The sequence below is a fragment of the Hydra vulgaris genome, chromosome 07, assembly GCF_038396675.1.
Source record: "Hydra vulgaris chromosome 07, alternate assembly HydraT2T_AEP".
Lineage (NCBI taxonomy): Eukaryota > Metazoa > Cnidaria > Hydrozoa > Anthoathecata > Hydridae > Hydra > Hydra vulgaris.
In genome coordinates this window covers 35,748,931-35,771,956 of record NC_088926.1, presented here as the reverse complement: position 1 = coordinate 35,771,956, position 23,026 = coordinate 35,748,931, and the positions used below count along the sequence as shown (strand labels likewise).

The window sequence follows — 23,026 nt, the reverse complement described above, 5'->3', positions numbered from 1 at the left end:
CCCAGCTAGTACACTTTTAAAACCAGAATATTTAAATACTAACATGCTGAAGGTAGATAAAAATTGAAGAATATTGACCGGCTTCTGGTAAATACGATAAAAATATAGTAACACACAGTAGCAACACCATAGGATCATGGCCAACTTTACGAAGTGACTAAAATTATAATTAAAATAATTAAGTAAAACACATTTTAAATTAATAAAAATATAAGCATATATTAATGAAAAGCACTAAAAGACATACACTGAAAGGATCAACTTTTTCCCATGGAATTTTTGCACCCCATGAAACCGGTCGCATTCTTTCAGGCAATGACTCAGGGACACATACCAAGATAAAAAGAACATCTAACAGAGAAATAGCTGTCGCAAGTGCAACAACAACAGAATCATTATATGTGTTACCAAGGTAAGCTCCTAGAGCTGGGCTAGTAATTAAACTTGCAGCAAATGTAGCCGAAACCTAAAAGAAATTTTAGATTTAAATAGATAATTGATATAAGTTAAATATTCAAATTGAAAATTGTTGACAAATATAGCCACAACTATGATAACTTATATTTGTCAACAGAGACACAGAATACACCTTTGTCACTACTACAGTACCTAATTATTATTATTATTATTATTCTAAAAAACAAATTTTACCACTCCATAAGCATGACTTCTTTCATCCTTTTCTGTGCAATCAGCAACATATGCAAACACAATCGAAAATGTTACAGAAAAAGCACCAGATATAGATAAACATGAAAAGAACCACCTAATATGAAAAAATTAAATTTTGTTAGACTTATCTTCTACTGAAAATTTTTATAGTTATATAGTTAATTAAGATAAAATTTTATAGTTATATATTTTTGCATTTGATCTTAATTATCTAAAAAAATTTTTTTTACTTTCAATTTGAAATTTTTATTTTATAACATTAAGTCTACCATGATGACATTTTATTAAACTTTGCTCTGCTTAAATAGTCAAATAGACAGGAGTTACAATTTTTTTTTGCAGTTAGAGGAGTTAACAGATTTTTGTTTGTTAGGTTGTTTATATAGACATATCTGTAGTTAAATATAGAAAGATTTTTATGCAATGTGACAACTTTTAGAAACTTAGGAAATGAGTTTTTATTTTCAACAACTTTGACAAGGTACCTTGCTTTACTAATTAGAATTTGACAACATTACAATTAAAATGATGTATCGAATAAATTTAATTTTATATTTAATCATTTATAACAAAACTCCTTCAGTATATTTTTGAAAAGTGACATCAATCTTGTTTATTTACTGAAAGTCACCTTAGTTATAATAAAGTGAAATGTAAGATTCTCTTGCATGGTTCAGATTTTTTTTACCTCACCTAATGACAAAGCTGATAAGTTTGCTAAGAACTTTTCATCAATCTTATCTCTTGATTCCACTAATCACATCCAAACTAATATAGCCGACAAACAGGTTGATCCATTACTTGACATTTATATCACTCCAACTTCTGTATTTAAAGTGATTTCCGGCTTAGATTCTTTTACAGCTTGTGGTCCGGAAAAAATACCCAAGCCTTTGCAGGGAGTGCGTGTGGTGGCACACCTTATTTTTCCATGCCTAAAGTAATATTTTTAAACAACTTGACCTGGTTTTTATATTGTATGTGTTTTAAGAACTTGCAGCAAAATAAAGCTATAAGAAACAAGAGAGAATAAAACAACAATACTTGAAGAAAGGAAACAAAGACTATATGAAATAGAAAATCTAAATATAATAAGCTAAAAAAAAATTGAATATTAAAAAAAATGTTGTTGAAAAATTAATATACCTAAATATTTTAATGTTTTTGTTTTCTTATTTTTAGGGTGTTTAATAATTTCTACTACCAAAATTAATACAAGTAAAGGAGAAAAGCAGATAAGAATATAATGAAAATAAAACATTTTTTAAAGTGAAAAGACATCAAAACAAATAAACCTAAGCTAAAAAATTAACAAAATTTCTCATAGTTGTAGCGTACATAGCAAATTAGCTTCTAAATTATACGGACTCATAAAAATTGTGAATAAATTGCATATCAAAACTTTCAATTGTTGTTAAATTTTTATAAAAGATGTCTTTTTTATCAACTTGTATTAAATTCTATAGCTAAAAACAACAGCCACTCTATAAAAAAGAGTAAAAAAGTTGTATAAAATTTTATAGAAATTTTTTTTTTTATAATAAATATTTATAATTTTCTTTTTTTAATTATTAAGCTTTCTAGTTTATTTAATTAAAACTTACAATTTTGTTTCCTTTTTTAAATATTGTTTTTTTTTCTCAATAGATAAATTTTTGCCGCAGATTATTGAAACCCTTTATAAGTTAAAAAATGTGTCTTAAAATTACTTTAATCGTAGACGAAGGCGTGCGACCACATGCGCTTCCGGGGTAGGCTTGCATACCTGTTATAGTCTTGAAGAAGCGATCTCCAGATTTATAAAGTGTTTATCAGATCAACATCAGATCAGTGTCAGAGTGCTTATCATAATCATTTGAATTTAAATAATTACATAAGATAATTACATGAAACTGGTTTATAAAATAGTGCATAACGTCCTCACCTTAATAAATAATTACATGAGACTGGTTTATAAGGTAGTGCATAACATCCTCACCTTAATAAATAATTACATGAGACTGGTTTATAAGGTAGTGCATAACGCCCTCAACTTAATAAACAAAAATTACTTTCTTAGATATTATATATAAATTGTTATGGAAAAATCTAAAAAAATCAAATAAAAGAACTTACCAAGGATTAAAACGCAATAATGGAATAGGTAGACAAGTACAGAATACAGTTGCTAACAAAAATGGTTTCCTTCCCCAAACATCTGATAAAGCTCCAATTAATGGAGCAGATAAAAATGATAAAAAACCCTGAAAATTATTTAAAATATAATTGAAAACATTGAAAACCATGAAACAATAAACTTTAACAAAGTAAATCCAAACCTTAATTCCCTGAATAATACCATTCATTAAAAAAATGTGATGAGGAAATGTATCTGAAAGAACCTAAAAACAGAAAAATTATTAAACTGAAACAATTGATAGTAAGAAAATTATTTCTTAACTACTTTTTATTATTGTAATGTTTTGTTATTATGGTGCTACAAGAAAACCTATTGGTCTTATCACAGAGCACTGTGGAAGAACATTTAAATGGAGGCTCACGCCCGCTTGCTAACCAATGCTGCTTATTGAGCTAATGTCGCCGGCATCCATGAAGCTCTTGGTTTACTTTAACTCTTTCTGATCATCGATATGGATTTCGATCTTTTCATTCTACAGCTGATTTGCTAACAGTAATAACTGATAGGTTTTATCATGCATTAGATAAAGGTGGAGAGGTTAAGGCCATCACTTTTGACATTTCTAAAGCTTTTGATAAAGTTTAGAATGCTGGTCTTCTCCATAAGTTTTTTTCTTATTGTCTGGAAACATCTTTAAGATTATTTAATCCTTCCTTTCCAATCGTAGTATAAAATTTGTCCTCGATGGACAGCACTCTTCTTCTTATTCTGTAACTTCAGGGGTTCCTCAAGGTTCTATCCTTGGCCCTATCCTCTTTTTAATTTACATTAACGATCTTCCAGATATTCTCACATCTAAGATGGCATTGTTTGCTGACGATACTACCATTTATTCTTGTCGTGATAAGAAACCAACACTCTCTGATTGCTTGGGGGCATTTGAGCTTGAAAAGGATTTCACTTCTGCTACAGCATGGGGCTCACAGTGGCTGGTAAACTTTATTTCAGATAAAACTCAATTTTTATCAGCCAATCGTTATCGCAATAATTTAGATCTTCCTATATTCATGAACGGTAATATACTCGATAAGTCATCTACCCTTTATCTTCTAGGATTAACTCTTACTTCTGATCTTTCTTGGAAACCATATATCAAATCCGTTGCAAAATTAACATCTGCTAAGGTTGCATCTCTTTATCTAACTCGACACTTTCTTACTCTGGATTCTCTATCTCTATAAATCTCAAATCCGGCCTTGTATGGAATACTGTTGCCATATTTAGGGCGGATCTTCTAATGATGCCCTTTCTCTTTTAGAAAAGTTGCAAAAATGCATTGTAAACATTGTTAGACATGCTCTTGCAGCCAACCTCCAAACATTATCACATTGTCATAATGTTGCTTCTCTTAACTTCTTCTCAGTAACTTCCAACTCTAATTAGTGGTTGCTTGCAGCCTTGTTGGAAGCAAAGATGTTTTAAAAAGGAATAAACCTTTTTTTAGTTTTAAAAACTTGTTATTTGATTCTAAAAATTTTGAAAAGTTTTCAAATTTGCACAAATACAACTTCAGTATAGATTTAAGAACATGTGCTTAAAAACTTGTATAAAAAAAGGCTTGCTTTGCAAAGTTCTATACTAGCAACATATATTATTGCTAGGATAGCACTTTGAACAGTAATCTTTTTGATGTTGTTAGTAAGGTGATGAACTCTAGCAACAACAAAAAAATGTTTAAAATCTCCACTCTTTAATTACTTCTAAGAATCCAAATCTTGCACGCTTATCTATTTTATTTGATTTATTGCGTAATAAATAAAATATCTGTTGTTGGTGACAATGCAAGTTAAAAACTTGCAACAGGATAACACACACTTTCTGTTTTAAGTTTACAAAGCAGATAGATAAAAAAAACAGAGCAGTTAAGAAGTAAATCTTGATCTTGATTTGATTAAAAATTAAAGATAAATGTCTTATGAATAAAGTAGATAGAAAAAGATGTTGTAAGAGGAAAATCGTCACTAATTTAAAACACTTTTTCAACTCCTTCAACTCATCGAATTAAAGTTTACTTTGGCCTCCGACCTTTAACTATCATCCTTGGATTATCTGTAAGTACTTTTTTTTAATTTTTATTTAGAAGTGTCTAAATTAATAGTTCAAATGTAATTAATTTAATATAAAAGCAATTAATACTTTAGAGTTAATAATTTTTACTTGTTTTCATTTTTCTATTTAGCATACCATTTTATCAGTACTGTCTTGCCTAAAGTTTTAATTGTTCATCAAATTCAGGAATTCTTCTTTAATTACCTCATATTAAGTTAAAAATAAAAAAATAAAAATACAGTAAAAATTATTTTAAGAAACATTTTTTTATTAAAATACAGTAACAATATAAGTAACAGAAAGTATATTTTTTTGTTTTTGTTTTTAGAAGTCAAAATGTTTTTGAGATAAGAACGATTTTTTAATTTTTTCCTTAAAGTTTAGAAAAATATTACATTTGGTACTACTTAACAAGCAAAAATTAGCTAATTAAATATTCAAGTAATATATAAAGTTAATTAAAGTTGATCTTTAGTTATTGACTAGGTAAAAAAAAAAAAATTAAAAATATTTGTCTTTTGTTAACCTAAAATAAAAATACTTGTATTTGTATTTGTAAAATGCAGATTTATTAATATTTGTATTTCAATTTACATTTGGGAATCTAGAAGTAATGTATTTGAATTTGTATTTGTATTTGATAAAATGTATATGACCTTAAACCAGTCAATTAGACAACACATTTGAAAAAAAAAGTTCTTTCGACTTCCTAACTTCTTATTTATCATTTGCATCAGCCTTTTTTTTTTTTTTTTACCTAGTTTTTTCTCATTGCTTATTTTGAAAAATAAATTTCTTATATATTTCTTTTCTTTGTTTTTTTTGTTGTTTTTTTAAATCTATTAACCTAATAATGTTAACATGATAATTTTACCTAAAAGTAAGTACCAGTTGTTTTAGTATTTCTCCATTTAATTAATTTTTTTAAATTGTTAAACTTTAAATTGTTTAAAATTAAGTTATAGAATTTTTTAGAATCAAATAACAAGTTTTTAAAACTAAAAAAAGGTTTATTCCTGTTCTTTGTGGAACTAAACAAAAAATATTAAAACAAAAAGCTCTTGAATAAAAAAAGAAGCCAAGGTGGCTTCACCATTAAAATATTGATTAATGTTTCACCGTTTATGCTTGCAAATAACAACAGCGTCTGTTTTAATATGAGTGATGAAAGCAGACAATCTTATGACCTGATATTTTAGCAATATATATTTATTTTATTTTTCTAAATTTGAAAAAGCAATTTATATTTTAACTATTTTATTAAATTCTAAAAAAGTTAAGTGCTTGGAACTAGACAAATTATGTTTAAAAACAAGTAAAATATCCCTTGTAGTGTATATAAAATGTTTTTACATCCACTAAAGTTTCTATAGAAAACAATAACATCTACCTTTTTTTCCATAAACAGAAACTTAGGTGTGTACAAGCATGAGTACTTAAAAATAGATGACATTGAAGAAAAAAAAGTATTAACCACATATTTAAATTGTAAATAGTAATACACTGAGAGTTGAAAACTTCTTTTATTTTAATGTAAGCTTGTTTACAAAAAATCATTGAAAACAAATAACACCATTGAAAAAAATAATACTTCAACCCCATGCTATCTCATGGGGTTAAGGTATTACTTTTTATAGTTAAATTGAAATTAAATGACCTAACAACAAATAATAACTATATTGAAAAAAATTTTAAAAAAATTGTATATATATATATATAAATAAATTTTTAAAAACATACTGTTATAGTTGGAGAGGTAAGCAGCCCCCAAGCAAAGAACTCCAAAAAAATAACAACAGTGGCATGATAAACGCTGGGTTTGTCAAGACAATCGCTCTTTTTAAAATTAAAATAAAAACATTAATTCAATTTCAATTAAAAAAATATATATATATAATAAATGTTTGAAATATATATATATAAACTTGATAAATTAGTAAAAAAATAATTTATATTATTAATATTATTATTGTTGATCAGTTATGAGATTTTATTGCGTAACGAAAACCCTTAACACTAATAAATGTAACTTTTACACAACTTTGATTTATATCGTTAAAAGTTAAATTGTGTCATTAGCGTATTTTAAAGTGTGTTGTAATTAAATTGATTTTAAACCGTGTTAAAAATAATTTAAACCAATTTAACAAAAAGTGTTGATAAAGTCTAAATTCTGTATTTGAAAAAGATTATATTTCCTTATAATTTTTTTTTTTAAACAAACTTATACTTAACGTTTGTTTATCATTATTTATTTATTTTAATTTTTATGCATTTAATGTAGTATTTTAAATAAAGATTATAAACAATTTATAATATATTTTACCAGTTACCATACCGTTACATATTTTACCAGTTACCAGATATTCTTAAAGGTATTTTAATAAAATTTTAATTTAAGATTAACAAGAAACAAAAAAAATTCTAATTAATTTGTGAAAACTGTAAATATAAAATTATTATTATTATTAATATTATATTTATACTTAACTAAACAACAAGATTTTTATTTAATATAACAAATTGCTTTTATATTTTTATCAGTAATTTTAAATAACTTATAATCCTAAATATATTATAAATATAAAACAAACTAATAACAATTTAAAAAGAATCTTTCAATATAAATCATACATTTTCACCTTCCTTAGGAGGTCTCCAATTTCGACCAGTTGTTTTATCAGCTGAGTACGAAATCATTTTCTTGATGGTTTTTAAACCTTTTTTAGCTCCAGACATTTTTAAAATATTCTAAAAATAAATATATACATATATATATATATATACATATATACACTTTATATGAACAAACATACAATTATTTTTTTTGACAACTTGACAAAGGTTTTTGCACATATTGAATATTTGCATTTTTTTTAAATGTGCTGAAAAAACCAAATTAATTGAAAGAGAAAATTAAAAATAAAAAAACCATAAATATAAGATAAACCAGAGAAAATAAAAGCATAAAACTAATATACTTTTCAATTTAGAAGCCTCTAAATTAATAGTTCAAACTTAATTTAATTTACAAACATTTAATTTATAGTTTAAAGCTAACAATTTTTCTTGTAATGCAACGTTGATGTAGTGCATACTCAAAGTAGTTAAGGCAAATAAAATCTAAATCGGAAATGTTTATAAAAACCTCATATTTGACAATCTATAATTTAGGTTTTAAATGAAATGAAATAAATAAAGATTTAGGTTTTAAATGGAATGAAATAAATAAAGATTTAGGTTTTAAATGAAATAAAATAAATAAAAATTTATTTTTGTTTAATAAAACTAATTGTTTTTTTTGCTTTTAAAAAAAATATCTGAAAGATTTTTTTTTGTTTTTTGTTTATACAGAACTTAAGACTATTATAAAATCTCTTTTTAAACTTTTTTAGGACTTTGCTCAGTCGGTTTGCTTCAATTTTTTTAAATAAATTAAAAAAACATCCTTAATTTGGACATGATTATAGTTCAAAAGAGTTGGAAGGTTTACAAAGTTTTTAAATTAGGGTTCATTTTCGAAAACACAACTTTCAAATAAAACATTGATAAAAAAATTTCAAAATATTATTCAAATAGCTAAAACAATTTCGAAATCTTAAATTTAATTTTGAAGTCATATTTATTTCCAAAAAAGAAAAATGAGTTTTGAAAAGTTAAATTAGTTTCGGAAAAAAAAAAAGCCATTTTGATTAGCTAAATTATTTTCGAAAAAAAAAAGGTTTTTTATTAAATGAATTTTTTTTGGAAAAAAAAACAGAGTTTTGAAAAATGGAATGTCTATTAGCGCATTCACACCTACACCTACTACACCCGACACCTACAAAGTGAAAAGTACATGCAACGTTTTACTGTTGGGAAGTAAATGCAGGGAGCTGTCTCAAATCCAACTAACTTTTAGAACTGTCTTTTTCTTTACCCTCAAAATTTATTTTAATTCTAAAATTAGTTTTTTCCTACAACAGCTAGTACACTTGGTTTAACAAAACTATGGGCTCACGTTAAATTAGAAATAGAATTTCTACTTTGAAGTAAAAAAGTAACTTATTTTTAAATGTAAAAACTTAAATTTATTTACAATATTAAATATTAAGTGAATTTTAAAAATGCATAGTGAATGTAATTGATTTTTACAAATAAAAGTAATTAACATATGTAATTAACATTAAAGTTACTTATAAATGAGAATTACTTGCCAAAGTAAGTTATAAAAAAAGTTATTTAGATGTTACTTATAAATAAATTTTATTTTTTTAACTTTAATACATCTATTATCGTTATTTTTTCATATGATTTTGTTACTGCTGGTGTAACCCTGTGATTGTTAAATGATTTAGTTTTTAAAATATTTGTTATCACTGGAAAAGCTTTATCATTACAATTTTGATATATCTAAAGAAAAACATCACAAGCATGTCCATATTTTGAATTTGTAAAATTTCTTCACAGCTTATGAAGAATTATTACAATTATTAAAAAACAAAAAAAAATTGCAAATAGAATTATAGAGAGAATTATAAAAATGTCATTATATATTCCTTTTGCAAATTAAAATTTGCAAAACGAATATATAACTTTGTTTTAAGGGGCTGTTCATATGCATAAAAAACATTCTGCCGGTAAGAGAAAAATAACAATAATTTAGCTTGATGTTGTTTGTTTCCCAGATGTATTTGACTTTTTATATCTAGAAAAGTTGACAGAACACAAACCAGGTAAAAAAGATTTCTCACCTTGCATGTGTCGGATGCATCTTAATAGTGAAATTATATAATACAGTGAACTTCCGATATCTCGAACCTCCAAGGGACCTAGAAAATAGTTCGAATTAGCAAATGTTCGAGTTATCAGGATATTCTATTACACAAACTTGTGCTGATAAGTAAAGAGTTATCAAAACAATACATTATGAATTTTTAAATGTTCTAATGTCTCTATCTAATGTAAATGAGACTGCATTGAGCTTTTGTTGAAAATCTTAACCCGTAAGACTGAAGGGCATATAGTCATACAACACTTGCAGTGCCTCGGGAATATCACTTACTTTTGGACAAACTGGATTGATTGCATTATCATCATCATTATCTTCCTCACCATTAGCATCATGTTCATTTGCTGCATTTTTAATTTCTTCTATCAACTGTTCATCTGTAAGTAAAGGTACTGTGCTAATTAAGTATTCATCTGCAAAAATAACATTTTCAGCTGTTGTAACTGGCGGGTAAAAATCAAGATTTTCTATCTGATGTTAAACCTCTTTAAAGAGGTCGTCGTCTTCATTCGAATGGGCATTTCTGCTGATCTTCGGGAAAAAAATGAGTTCAATATATTTTAGATTATAAACCATTGGGTGTGCTGGGCAGTTATCTATTTTGAACACTACTTTATTTTTTTATTTTGTAAACTTTGTATCCATTACCATCCAGGTAAGTGCTTAACTCCTTTGAAGCAGCCAGGTGATTTGATTTTCCAATTACAAACATAGAAATTTTATCACCCGCTGCACTTGCTGCACCATCCTTGTAAGACAAATTTTACTGTGCTCTCCCTCTATACACGTCTCAGATTAAAGATTTAGTAACTTATTAGGTTATTGGTGATTGAACTTGGAACCTATCGCTTATAAAGCGAGCACTCAACCACTACCGCATATATATATATATTTGGAAAATAATGCAGGCAGTTTTTGGCAATAAAAAACTTATTTTTACTGCAAGCGGAGTCAAAATGAACTTTTGAAGCAAAATAAATTTTGTGAAGAAATGAAATGTAGAAACTTACCTTCAATCTTGCAAATGAAATGTTAATAACAATATAAGACGTATAAAAAGCAGAGTTAAAACACTTATAGCATTTTTGCAATATAAATGAGGTTGATACTAAAAATTCTTACAAAACAAAACTGAAACCTATATGAAACCCACACACACACAAAAAAGGTCTCTAGTTTGCCAATTTGCTGATGTGTGATAAATATCTAAGTTCTATTTGAACCAAATGAACCTATCTAAATAAGGTCCCAATTTACCGACTGATTCATTTAATGGGGGTATGTCACCGTTATACCCTCCTCCCACACAAACTCTTCATATGCCAGCCTGTCCAATCTTTATTTTGTAGAATTTAGAAATTAAATTCTACAAAGTAAATATTGGACAGGAATGGCATGTGATCGAACACTATTGCTGACCAGGCAAATAATTTTTGTTTACAACTTCAACGTGATGTTTTAGTTGTTTAGATGATTTAAGCATCTCAGAAATGCTCTGAAAAAAGAAACGTTAAGCTTAACTTTAATTAGAAAAAAAATTAAAAAACTAAAGAATAAGCAAAACAATTTTTTTTAAAAAACATCTTCGCTTCCAACAAGGCTGCAAGCAACCATTAATTAAAGTTGGAAGTTACTGGAAGAGAAAAGATGAATATTGCAGAGCAAGATAACAATTGACGGACGACTTAAAGGATTGCAAATTATATAAAAGCAAGATGAAGGAAGCAAATTCCAAAGAACTGATGTTTGAGGAAAAAAACTAGAGGAACAGTCATTTTGTCTGGGACTTTATAAAAAATAAAATTGAGCCCTGCCTTAATAAAAAATGACGAAAAATAAAATAAAAATAACTTAACTGAAACCAAAATGAAAAAAAAATTAACTAAAATAAATAATAAATTATAACAATAAGATTATCTAAATTACATTTGGAATAAATAACTTTGAATCATTTATCTTTACTCATGTTTATATAATATAATATTATGTGAAACCCTTTTTAAATAAAGTAACATTTTACATCTAACAATTGTTTAATAAATGCGCACATTTAAAAGTTGAAAAAATATTTTTCGTAAACATTAATGCATTAATGAAAACAAAAGAAAAAATAATTAAATCGTTTATTTCAAAAGTTGATATTACTTGGTTTTTATTTAAAGACATTTATAATAAAAAATATATACTTACACAAATACAAAAATATATATATATATATATTATTCATTAACATTTTTATAAAAAGTCATTAATAGCAATGAATTACTTTATTTAAAAGCGTTTAATAATATAAAAACATAAGTAAAGATTAAAGCTATTTAATTCAAACAATTTTAAGCCAAGCTTTTTTCTTTTCAACAAAATCTTTCTACTTTTTGAATGAATTAACTTTAATGATTCTTATATAAAGTTTAATAAAGACCGTCGCTGTTTAAACTTGTAGCTTATAAAACAAAAAAATTTTTTTTAATAAATTTTACTTATAAAAAAATCTTATATAATTAAATTATATAAACAAAAATTTATACAGCACTCAATGATACTTTAATTAAAATCATTAGCTACTTTAGTGTTTTACTATCAGATGTTTACATTAGTGTTTTGTTATCAGGTGGAGAGGGAAAAATCCGGTCAACTTTAAATTGAAATTTCTCTGAATCTACAAAAGCTTTTTAAAAGGTAAAGTTGATTCTTAGTTTAATAGTATGAAATCCAAGCCAGACACAGCGAGATCTAGCAAGAAAATTCAAGGCTTCACATTCTTATATCAAAAAAGTTCTTAAAAATGCTGGAATTAAAGCACTTTAAAAATACACTAGAGAGTAGCTGAAATGGTGAAATAAAAAAAATTTGACGTTCAAAGAAGTTGGTTTAAATAATGCTGGATAAAAGTATGCATAATTGAAGACAACAAAACATATTGCAATGCGGATTTTTCACAACTTTCTGGTCAACAATTTTACTATGAAAACAAAGATAAACCTGATCTATTTAAATATATGCAACGAAAATAAATTTTGTATCCAAGTTTCTTATGTTGCAAGCAATTTGTAGCTTTGGTATGCAGGTTCACTTGTTTTATCACTAAAAAGACCTTGAGTGACTTTTGCCATTAATGAAAAAATGCAAAAAGACTTGCCATTAATAAAAAAACACAAATACTGATGTCTTTTTTGGCCAGATATTGCTGCTTCTCACTGTTCTACAGTGGTGCAAAGATAATGTGAAAATTGTTCCTAAAGATGCATATCCTCTAAATTGTCATGAGAAGACAGATTGAAGATTTTGGCCAATAGTTAAAGGAATACTTCGTAAGACAGGTGGAGTAACAAAAAATAAAAAAGACTTCAAAAAAAAAAGGACTAATGCCACCAATAAGGTGTAAAAAGAAAAAATCTGCAAAATGATAGCATCAACTATAAAATTTGATCTCTTGGCAAACAGCCTATCATGCCCCTTTTAGTTTTTTTTTTAATTTAGTTTAAAGCCCTAACTAATGTAAACACATTTAATATTAAAAAATTGAAATAAAAAGCATTTACGACTTTACAGAAATCTCAAATTAAAGTTGACTGGATTTTTCCGTGTCCACCCAATAACATAAAAACATTAGTAAAGATAAAAGTTATTTATTTTCAAAGTAATAAAATACCAATTTTTTCAGCACATTTGTTAAAAACCGAGGTTAAATTATCAAAACAAAGTATTACTTGCGTTGTCATATAAAGAATTGAAATTGCTCGCTTTCCTGGGCAAGCTTGTTGCAGCACTTTGTATTCTAATGCCTTGAAAAATTAAAATTAAAAGCAAAAGTTAGGATTCCATATACCGCAAATTATATAACATATAAAGTCTTGATTGGCATATTACATTTAGTCCACAGTGAGTCCACAGTATCTTTAGTGTTATCTTTTTAAAGTATCTAATTATTTATCTTGCAGACTAGATATTTTACGGAAATATCATTGTTTAACTAATAACCGACTGATGACAATTTCTTGAAAACTATCTTAACTACATTGAGTAGGTTGATTAATTGGGTGATTAATGAGGAGTGAATGTTATATTGGCATTGGATAGAAAGTTCAAATTCTATCAAAATTTTTTTATGCTTTTAGGGTTCAAATTAAGCATATTGTAATTGCTTTTCGCAGTTTCAAGATTTGTTTTTTTTGTTTTTTAATATTTATGCTGTTTTTTTTGTTGTTGTTTTTCTTTTCTTTTTTAATTTAGCTTTTTTTTTTGGTCGTGCTTAAAAGTATAGAATGTTTTTGTATAAGGTTTTTATTAGGGCTCATAAAGTACGCCATGCTAAATTTAACTTAAAAAATAGAAGTATGATCATTTGCTTTCTTGTGCAGATATTTTCAATCAACATAAAACACTTTTGAATTTTGATTACTTTAAATTTCTGCATGGAAGCCAATAATATCCTTCAATTTTAAAGTTAAATTTCGTATGGCGTACTTTATGACCCTATAAAAAGATTTGTTTCTATTTATCTTTATATTCATATTTTTCATATCTTATATGTTGTTAAGACTCAAACTTTTAACTAATAATTATTTGAACAAGAAATTATATATATATATATATATATATATATATATATATATATATATATATATATATATATATATATATATATATATATATATATATGAAAACCACACGAGTAAAACCACAAATGTCACATTTTTCTCATTTTGAGAAAAATGAAATTTTGTGTTTAGAGACATCAGATATCAGTTCATTGATAATCTATTCATTCTAAAGTATTTTTTTATGACATTATAGTCTAAACACAATATATAAATGCAGTCTTTTTGCTAATTACAAATAATATTTGTTCACAGTGTCCATTCGAAGTCAAGTCACTCAATTTGGACATCTGAGATTTTTCTGTTGTAAATTCAGCAGCTTGTAAACTACATTAACTTGTAACCTTTTAGAGCACTTATTTTGTTAAAAGTAGATAGTAGTAGATAATACAAATCAAATAACTCGTCAAATTTTTACAAACTTTATAAAAAGTACCCATGCAACAAATTGTTTCCAAAACCCCATTTATCTACCATACTGTCTGTAATCCATCACTTTGCATTAAAATTCTATAACCCAGACAAACACCTTGTTGTAAAAAAACCCTTAATAATAATAAATGTTATTTTTATTTTCAACAAAATATTTCTAAAAATATATAGATATACGTTTTCTAAATAGTTATTATTATTTACATTTTCTTACTCTGAGTCAGAGATTTGCTCTGGTTCTGATTCCTGGATAAGTAGGTTATCAACTGGCAACTGATCATAGAAAGACTTATTTTGTTCACTTACAAATTTTTTTAGCTTCAATAAGTCTTTGAATTTTTTGCAAGAAAGTGGCAAAGAGGCTTTGTATGTTTGTTTTGGTTTATCAGGCACTTCAAAGACATGTTTAGATCGGGTCAATATTCTCCCTCTCACTGAACCAGAACATGATCTAGACCTATGGGATGTAACACGCACAGAACTAAATATACCACTCCAGTTTTCCCAATACATAATAAAGTCAGAATTAGCCTTTGATATTTCAACTTCTCTGAGTGAACATGTCTTAAATGGACAAACAACTAAAAAGCTAGGCTTTAAAAACACTGTAACTTCAGAAACTTTTCTTGTATCAGGTTTATAATGTTGAATGGCTCTGGTTTTTTGCGAAATGCCTGGAAAACACTCCTCCAATCTTCTGGTGTTTCTGCTGGAAACTTTTGATTAATAATAGCCATATCTCTGTCACATTTCATGTGGGAATGACCTCTAATAGGAAAACGCAAAACTGTCTAGTTTTCATTTTGTCGTGCACAGGAATCGCAAAACAATTTGATATGCTTTACATTTTCAGGAAAATGACAATTAAAAAAATCATGAAGCATAGAACATACATCATCCGAGCCTTTGTTGCCTACGGTTTCATCATAGCAATGAAAATATACTTTTTGAGTAGAAAGTATGTGAATGTTGAAAGAGTAAAATGACAGTTGCCTGGAGTAGTATACACTTTGAGTTAAAATGTTTGGGCATTTCAGATTTTTTTGAAAATCAAAGCAGATTGCTGCACATTCTAAAGTTTGCTGAGCTTGTAAATGTGCAATTCATTTTCTTTGGTAAAACATTTCAGCTTTTCTCTGATGAAGTTCAAGAGATCCATACAAAGTATTTTTGTTTCTTAACAAATCATTAGCAGCAACAGAGTCAATAGGTACTTGACAATCTATTGCAGCTATTTTTTTCTTTGTTAAATCACAAAATGAGCAGGTATCCCTTCTAGGATATCCAAATGAAATGGTAAACTTTGAATTAAAATTTTTTCATAAAATTTTGACTTTAAGTACTCATTTAAGTCAAAATATTTAAGTCTTCTGGAAGGTAAAGTCTGGTAGATTTTGTTCTAGCATAATGAGAAGATCATCCTCGAAATGACTTGATATGCTGCACTATCGTATCAATGTTTTAAACAGAAAAAGCATGCTTTTTGTTTTTATGACGTCCTCTTATGTCTTTACAAGGTAGACCTAATGATTTAAAAGAAAATAATAGATAAAAATTAATTGAAAATGATTGGAAAAAAAATAATTGAAAATAATAAACATGACAACACATAGTTTGTGTCATTATAAAAAAAATTCTAAATAAAAACATCTTATTATTTTAATATATAAAGATGCTTATCTTTTGTTTTCAAGTTGTTGAAATATGATATAAGTTTTATTCTGTCATCTGTTGTAACTTCAAAACACTTCAGACTAACACACACTTCAGACTAACACTTCAGACTAACACACCACAGACTAACACACCACCACACTTCAGACTAACACACCACAAACTAACACACCACCACACTTCAGACTAACACACCACAGACTAACACACCATCAAACTTCAAACTAACAAACCACAGACTAACACACCACCACACTTCAGACTAACACACCACAGACTAACACAAAACACTTCAGACTAACACTAAACACTTCAGACTAACACTTCAGACTAACACTAATACATGGTATTCCTATAACATGACTTTTTAATCTCAGATCTCTAGTAAACTCTCTTTTTCTTCCATTGACTGTCTTTTTTTTTAGGTTTTTCTGTGGCTGATGGGTTGTTTAGAATAGCGGCCATATTTTTTTAATGATAAATGTCGGTCACATGACTTATTATTTTATTATCATTGGTTTAGTTATTAACAACTTAGACAACTTCATTTTTTACCAAGTAAACATTGGACAACAGTGGTTGTTTCTAAGTTGCCCTTTTTTTAGAATGACCATAGAACTTTATAATATAGTTTTTTTATTATGAATTTTCAATTTAAAATAGCTTGGTACTATAATATCATAAAAATATCTCAAACTCAAAATTTTCAAAAAGTGGACGTTTGTGGTTTTACCTGTGTGGTCTTCATGTAAATATATATATATATATATATATATATATATATATATATATATATATATATATATATATATATATATATATATATATATATATTTATATAAGAGTAAACATTGTACATATATAACATATATAACTCTTATATGTTGTCAGAAAGTTTTTTCCATATTTTGTTGACAAAAAGTAAAAAGTAAAACGCAAGACCAGAATTTTTTTATTTATTAATTGATAGACTGCCTGCCCCAACCCTGACAGGCTATTTGTCAGTCGATAAAGCAGCACTCCGTTGCGAGTCAGGCTATTTGTCAGTCGATGTAGCAGCACTTTGTTGCGAGTCAGGCTATAAGATAGTCGATGTAGCAACACTCTGCGCATGATTTACAGTAAAAAAAAATAAAACTAAAAACATTTTATTAAAAAAATTAAAAATAAAAACATTTTATTAAAAAAAATAAAAACATTGTTTATATTGTTAAAAACATTCAGAAAATTTTAAAAACATTCAAAATGTTTTTAAAAACATTCTGGTCAATTCATTCAAAATGTTTTTAAAAACATTCTGGTGTTTTTAAAAACTTTCTGACAACACGCCAATGTTGGACCAAAGTCAAAAGTAATTAAAAGTGACCTATGTGTTGGCGTAAGAATCACTTTTTCCCTTCCGCTCTTCCCAAATGTAACAAACTATAGAACTATATATATATATATATATATATATATAAAAATATATATATATATTATAAGTATATATGTATTATTATATATGTATATATGTATTATTATATGTGTGTATATATATATATATATATATATATATATATATATATATATATATATATATATATATATATATATATATATATATATATATACACATATAATATTTCTATAGACTATAATGATATCAAGATTAAATATTTTCTGAAAATAACCAAGTTGTTTTTAGATATTTATTTTAAAAAGAAATCTATATGAACAAGAGAATTTTAGTCTTCTAAAATTCTTTTATTCATTTAAATTTAAAATTAAAAAAAAAAGTTTGAAAAATTTAAAAGATCTTCAACGATGGCTGACAATAATAACAAATCAAAACTGAATGATTTAACAAACATTGCAGCAATGTAATACCGTGTCATAACTAGGATCATTCCTGAAAGTCAAACATAGATCTAGCTAAAGTAACAATATTTATAAGATAGTGCAAGTAAGGAAGAAAGTTTTATTTAAATGGTAAATATTTTTATTTCTTGAAAATAGTTTAAATATTAGAAATAATCTATTATATATATTTAACGAGTGACACTAGCTCTTTCGAGCAGTGCCGATTATAGTATTTGTAGAAAAGAGAAAGAGAAGCAACATTACGACAATGTGATAATGGTTGGAGGTTGGCTGCAACAGCAAGTGCAAGTATGTTTACAATGCATTTTTGCATCTAGTCTCAAAAGAGAAAGGGCATCATTAGAAGATCCGCCCCAGATATGGCAACAGTCACTACAAGAAAAAACAGTCTATACAAGGCCGGATTTGAGATTTATAGAGATAGAGAATAGAATCCAAAGTAAGAAAGCTTCAAGCTCGATAAAAAGATGCAACCTTAGCAGATGCTAATTTCGCAACTAATTTGATAAATGATTTCCTAGAAAGATCGGAAGTAAGAGTTAATCCTAGATGATGAAGGGTAGATGACTCATCGAGTACATTACCGTTCATGAATATAGGAAGATCTAAATTATTGCAATAATGATTGGCTGAAAAAATTGAATTTTATCTGTATTGAAGTTCACCAGTCACTGTGAGCCCCATGCTGCAGCAGAAGTGAGATCCTTTTCAAGCTCAAATGCCCCCTCCAAGCAATCAGAGAGTGTTGCTTTTTATCACGACCAGAATAAATGATAGTAACATCAGCAAACAATGCCACCTTAGATGTGAGAATATCTGGAAGATCGTTAATATAAATTAAAAAGATAAAATCTATCAGTTATTACTCTTAGCAAATCAGCTGTAGAACGAGAAGATCGAAATCCATATTGATGGTCAGAAAGTAAGTTATTAGATTTAAGATGAAAAATTAAGTGTTTGTTAATTAAAGATTCAAAAACCTTGCTTATGATAGGAAGAAGACTAATGGGACGGTAGTTAGACCAATCAGATCGCTCTCCAGAATTTTTGATGATAGGGATAACAGATGCCACTTTCCAGCAGGCTGGAAAACAACACTCTAATAAGCACTTGTTGAATAGTTTCGAGAGTATAGACAACATCTTTGGAGACAATAACAAGTATGTTGTCTGGACCACAAGCTATAGAAGAGTCTAAGTAGGAAATCACTTTAGATACAGAAGCTGGAGTGATACGAATGTTAAGCAATGGATCAACCTGTTTGTTGGCAATATCAGGTAGAATGCAACTAGTGGAATCAAGAGCTGATATTGATGAAAAGTTTTTAGCAAACAATTCAGCTTTGTCTTTAGGTGAGGAGACAAAGTCTGAACCAGCGATGAAAACCATGGAGGAGAGTAAGGCTTGACCTGGAATCGTCAAAAGGGAACAACAGATTCCATGCCAGCCTGAATCCACTTCTGTTCAAAATATTTTTTTCCAAAAAAAAATTTAAGCACTTACTTAAACTTATGAAAATATAATTCAACTTATTAAACCAAACTTCTTTCTCTTGCTTTATTTTATTGCAAAACAACTGGAACAAATAAAAATTGAAAGAAAACATCGCTAACTTAAAACATGCAAGGAGCCATAGCTAAGTTGTCACAAGAAAATATTATGTGTGGTCATATGCACGCGTCTCCTGAGAAGGCTTGATATATATATATATATATATATATATATATATATATATATATATATATATATATATATATATATATACATACATATATATATATATATATATATATATATATATATATATATATATATATATATATATATATATATATATATATATATACATGCATAAAAATATATAGAAATAATAATAGAACCAAATATAAGAATAAAAACTTTGCTGAGATGTTTTTATTTATTTATTATTTCTTGAATATTGAAAATATATATATATTTTAACTCATATAGTTTTAGCCATTTTTATAGGAAAAAACTATTACAACAAATTGTTTTTACAGTGATGTCATCTAATAACTATACTAGAAAAACCTGTAAAGCAGTTTAAGTAACCAACTAGAATATTATTACATTAAAAATAGGAGTATAAACAGAAATGATAGCAATATAGTGAAAGTTTATAAAGAAGACAAGTATGCCAAACTTTATTGAAAATTTTTGATATATTATGAGTAATTGACTCACCAATACCATCTAAAGCAAGAATATTTTTTTACGGCAACAAGTCAGGAGTAAAATGAGAAAAACAAAATATGCATTGATTGTCAGTGAGTTGTCAAACTCAAGAAGTGATATTAGAAGCTTGTTAATTAATGACTCACAAAATGTCTTTAAAAAAAGCAAGAAGATTGATTAAGCCATAATTAGAGAAGTCAGACACTTCACAGATCTCTAAAATATTAGAAAATAGGATGTTTCCACAAATGTTATTTTTTCAATATGCAAAATAACATTTGTAGAAATATGAAACAAGATTCAGTTAACTCATTAAATAGTTTAGAGAGTAATGATTAGAAATCTGAAGGATTTTTTTTTTGTATGTTTGAGACAGGAATGTCTAAACCACAACTTGTAAAAAGGTTTAGATAAGAAATAGCTTCAGCAACAGAGAACAGGGTGATTTTGACAAAATGGAATATACAATCTAACAATGAATTAACATGTTTCTCTTGGGTGATAGAAAGAGGTTGATCATTAGATTCAAGAGATAAACCAGAACAGTTTTTTGCAAATAGTTTTGCCTTTTACTTAAAGGAGATAATAAGATCAGCTTCATGTTTAGAGACAAAATGTATGACTTAACTTTCTTAACTGCAATTTCAAAAAAATTTTATAAGCAACTAGTACCTAGTCTTTTTGAGATATAATTTGAGATTAAGTAAACTAAAAATATGAACCATAGAAACAATGATTTCTTACAATGATAAAAAAATGTTTGTTATCAAAAGAGTTGCTCTTGTGAAGATTAAACAAATTACTTCAATTAGGGATAATAGCTGCATAAGAAAAAGAAAACTATGAAGAAGAGTGAGACTTGACTTTAAACCAAGTAATCAGTTAGTCACTACTTTTACGTTGATTCTAGGGGTGGGTTGATGTAGAAGAAATACAAGATAAATTTTGTGATCATAAAAAAAGTGTGATCATAAAATAAAATGAAATAAATAAACATAGAGAAGGATATAAGAAAATGAGCAGTGAAACAATAGTATAGACAAAAAAGTCAGCAATACTCACAAAAACATAGCAAACAAAAACAGTAAAAAAAGCCAGTATTATGCAAACAAATTATTACATAATTTTGTGCGTAATACTGCACCTACAATTATATAATAATACAACATATTCTCATTGTGAATAATTTCATATTCATATTAACTAATATAACATTATACACACTAATATAATAGTATGTACATAGTGTTCTCTTAAAACAATTTTTATGCAACAAAAAAAAAATTATACAATTTATATAATGTGTTTGTATAAAACTGACTTTATTGAGGAAATTGATTACAAAAATGGATTTTCATTTATTTTATAACTACTTTTTTTATTTTTACATTAAAATAATATTATATATTATCAACATAAATTAATAAAAGAAACTAATTAACAAATGGTTGCATAACTAATACCTTTTTCCTTAAATAACTTTTTAATAATTTTTATTTTGAATTCCTTCGAAGTAAAACATTTTTAGAAAATTAAGCGACAAATATTAACAAAGTTTCTTCGAGCACAAATTGTTTTTTTTTCGGAAGCTTTGTCGTGATTTTATTATTTTGCTGATTGTGAAAAACAAAATCTCCTATAGGCATGAAAGCGCTGCAAACGGAACAGAACTTGGTATAATTTTAATTTTTCATACATTGTTTTCATACAAATAAATTGTTAGAATAAAAGATTTATTAACAGAATAAAAAAATTTTCCTTGCAATAAATAGGGTTGTTTTTGAACAAAGGTATTGTAGATCATGCCGGTGGTATTTTAGATTACACTGATGAAAAAAGATATAAAACATGATGTAAAAAAAAAATTGATATTATAAGTAACATAAAAATGATATAAAAACATGATTTTAAAAAATACAAAATACAAACAAATTAAAAAATGAGATAGAAAAAGGAAGGCAAACATTATATGTACGATTTTATGTACATTTATTATCTTTAATCCCTATATGTCAGTCGATATAGACCAAGAGTATCCGGAAAAAAGTATTTTGTTTAAAAAAACAACAACAACAAAATTTTAAAAAATATTCGATTAAATTTAAATAAACTGTAACTTTAACTTGGACGACAATAAATATTTGTTGCGCATTTAAAAAAAGGATTTCTAAATAATTAAAAATTTTAAAGAACGGTTTAAAAATAGCGAATATTTGCTTTGATTTGAAATAAGAGTAGTTTCCTCAAATTTTTAGACTTTTGTTTTTATATGATTCTGGATCAGTAAAAGTCCACGGTCATAACCAATCAAAAAATCAGGTGGGAAAAAAAGCTAAGTAGCGTCTATTAGGACTGTCATTTTTACAACGGAAAGTTGTAAAAATGCCAGCCCGGGTACCCTTCGAACGGGCGAATACCCGGGTATTCGTTAAAAAAACAACTTTTTCTTAAAAAGTTTAGAAATAGTAGCATGTCCGTTGTTTCTGGTGCCAAAAATGCACGCGATTGATTGACCAAATGTCTAGCAATCGAAAAAGCGCAACTTATATATATATATATATATATATATATATATATATATATATATATATA

At 26.8% G+C, this 23,026-nt stretch overlaps 1 protein-coding gene across 2 annotated transcripts in view; it reads right to left on the bottom strand.

The window, feature by feature from the left end:
* LOC100206394 (hippocampus abundant transcript 1 protein) overlaps positions 1 to 22,053 on the bottom strand; it is a 29,373-nt gene extending 7,320 nt beyond the window's left edge. Inside the window, exons 1-9 of one of the 2 annotated variants that reach the window (XM_065801753.1) lie at positions 21,898 to 22,053; positions 9,634 to 9,711; positions 7,535 to 7,651; positions 6,641 to 6,736; positions 2,991 to 3,053; positions 2,788 to 2,915; positions 652 to 766; positions 248 to 466; positions 44 to 157 (exon numbers count right to left, since the gene is read on the bottom strand). In XM_065801753.1, coding sequence (XP_065657825.1) covers positions 44 to 157; positions 248 to 466; positions 652 to 766; positions 2,788 to 2,915; positions 2,991 to 3,053; positions 6,641 to 6,736; positions 7,535 to 7,639 — 840 coding nt within the window. In that variant the 5' untranslated portion in view covers positions 7,640 to 7,651; positions 9,634 to 9,711; positions 21,898 to 22,053. The remainder of the gene's footprint in view (positions 1 to 43; positions 158 to 247; positions 467 to 651; positions 767 to 2,787; positions 2,916 to 2,990; positions 3,054 to 6,640; positions 6,737 to 7,534; positions 7,652 to 9,633; positions 9,712 to 21,897) is intronic. The other variant, XM_065801752.1, reaches the window with a different exon arrangement.
* Between the last annotated feature and the right edge of the window lie 973 nt (positions 22,054 to 23,026).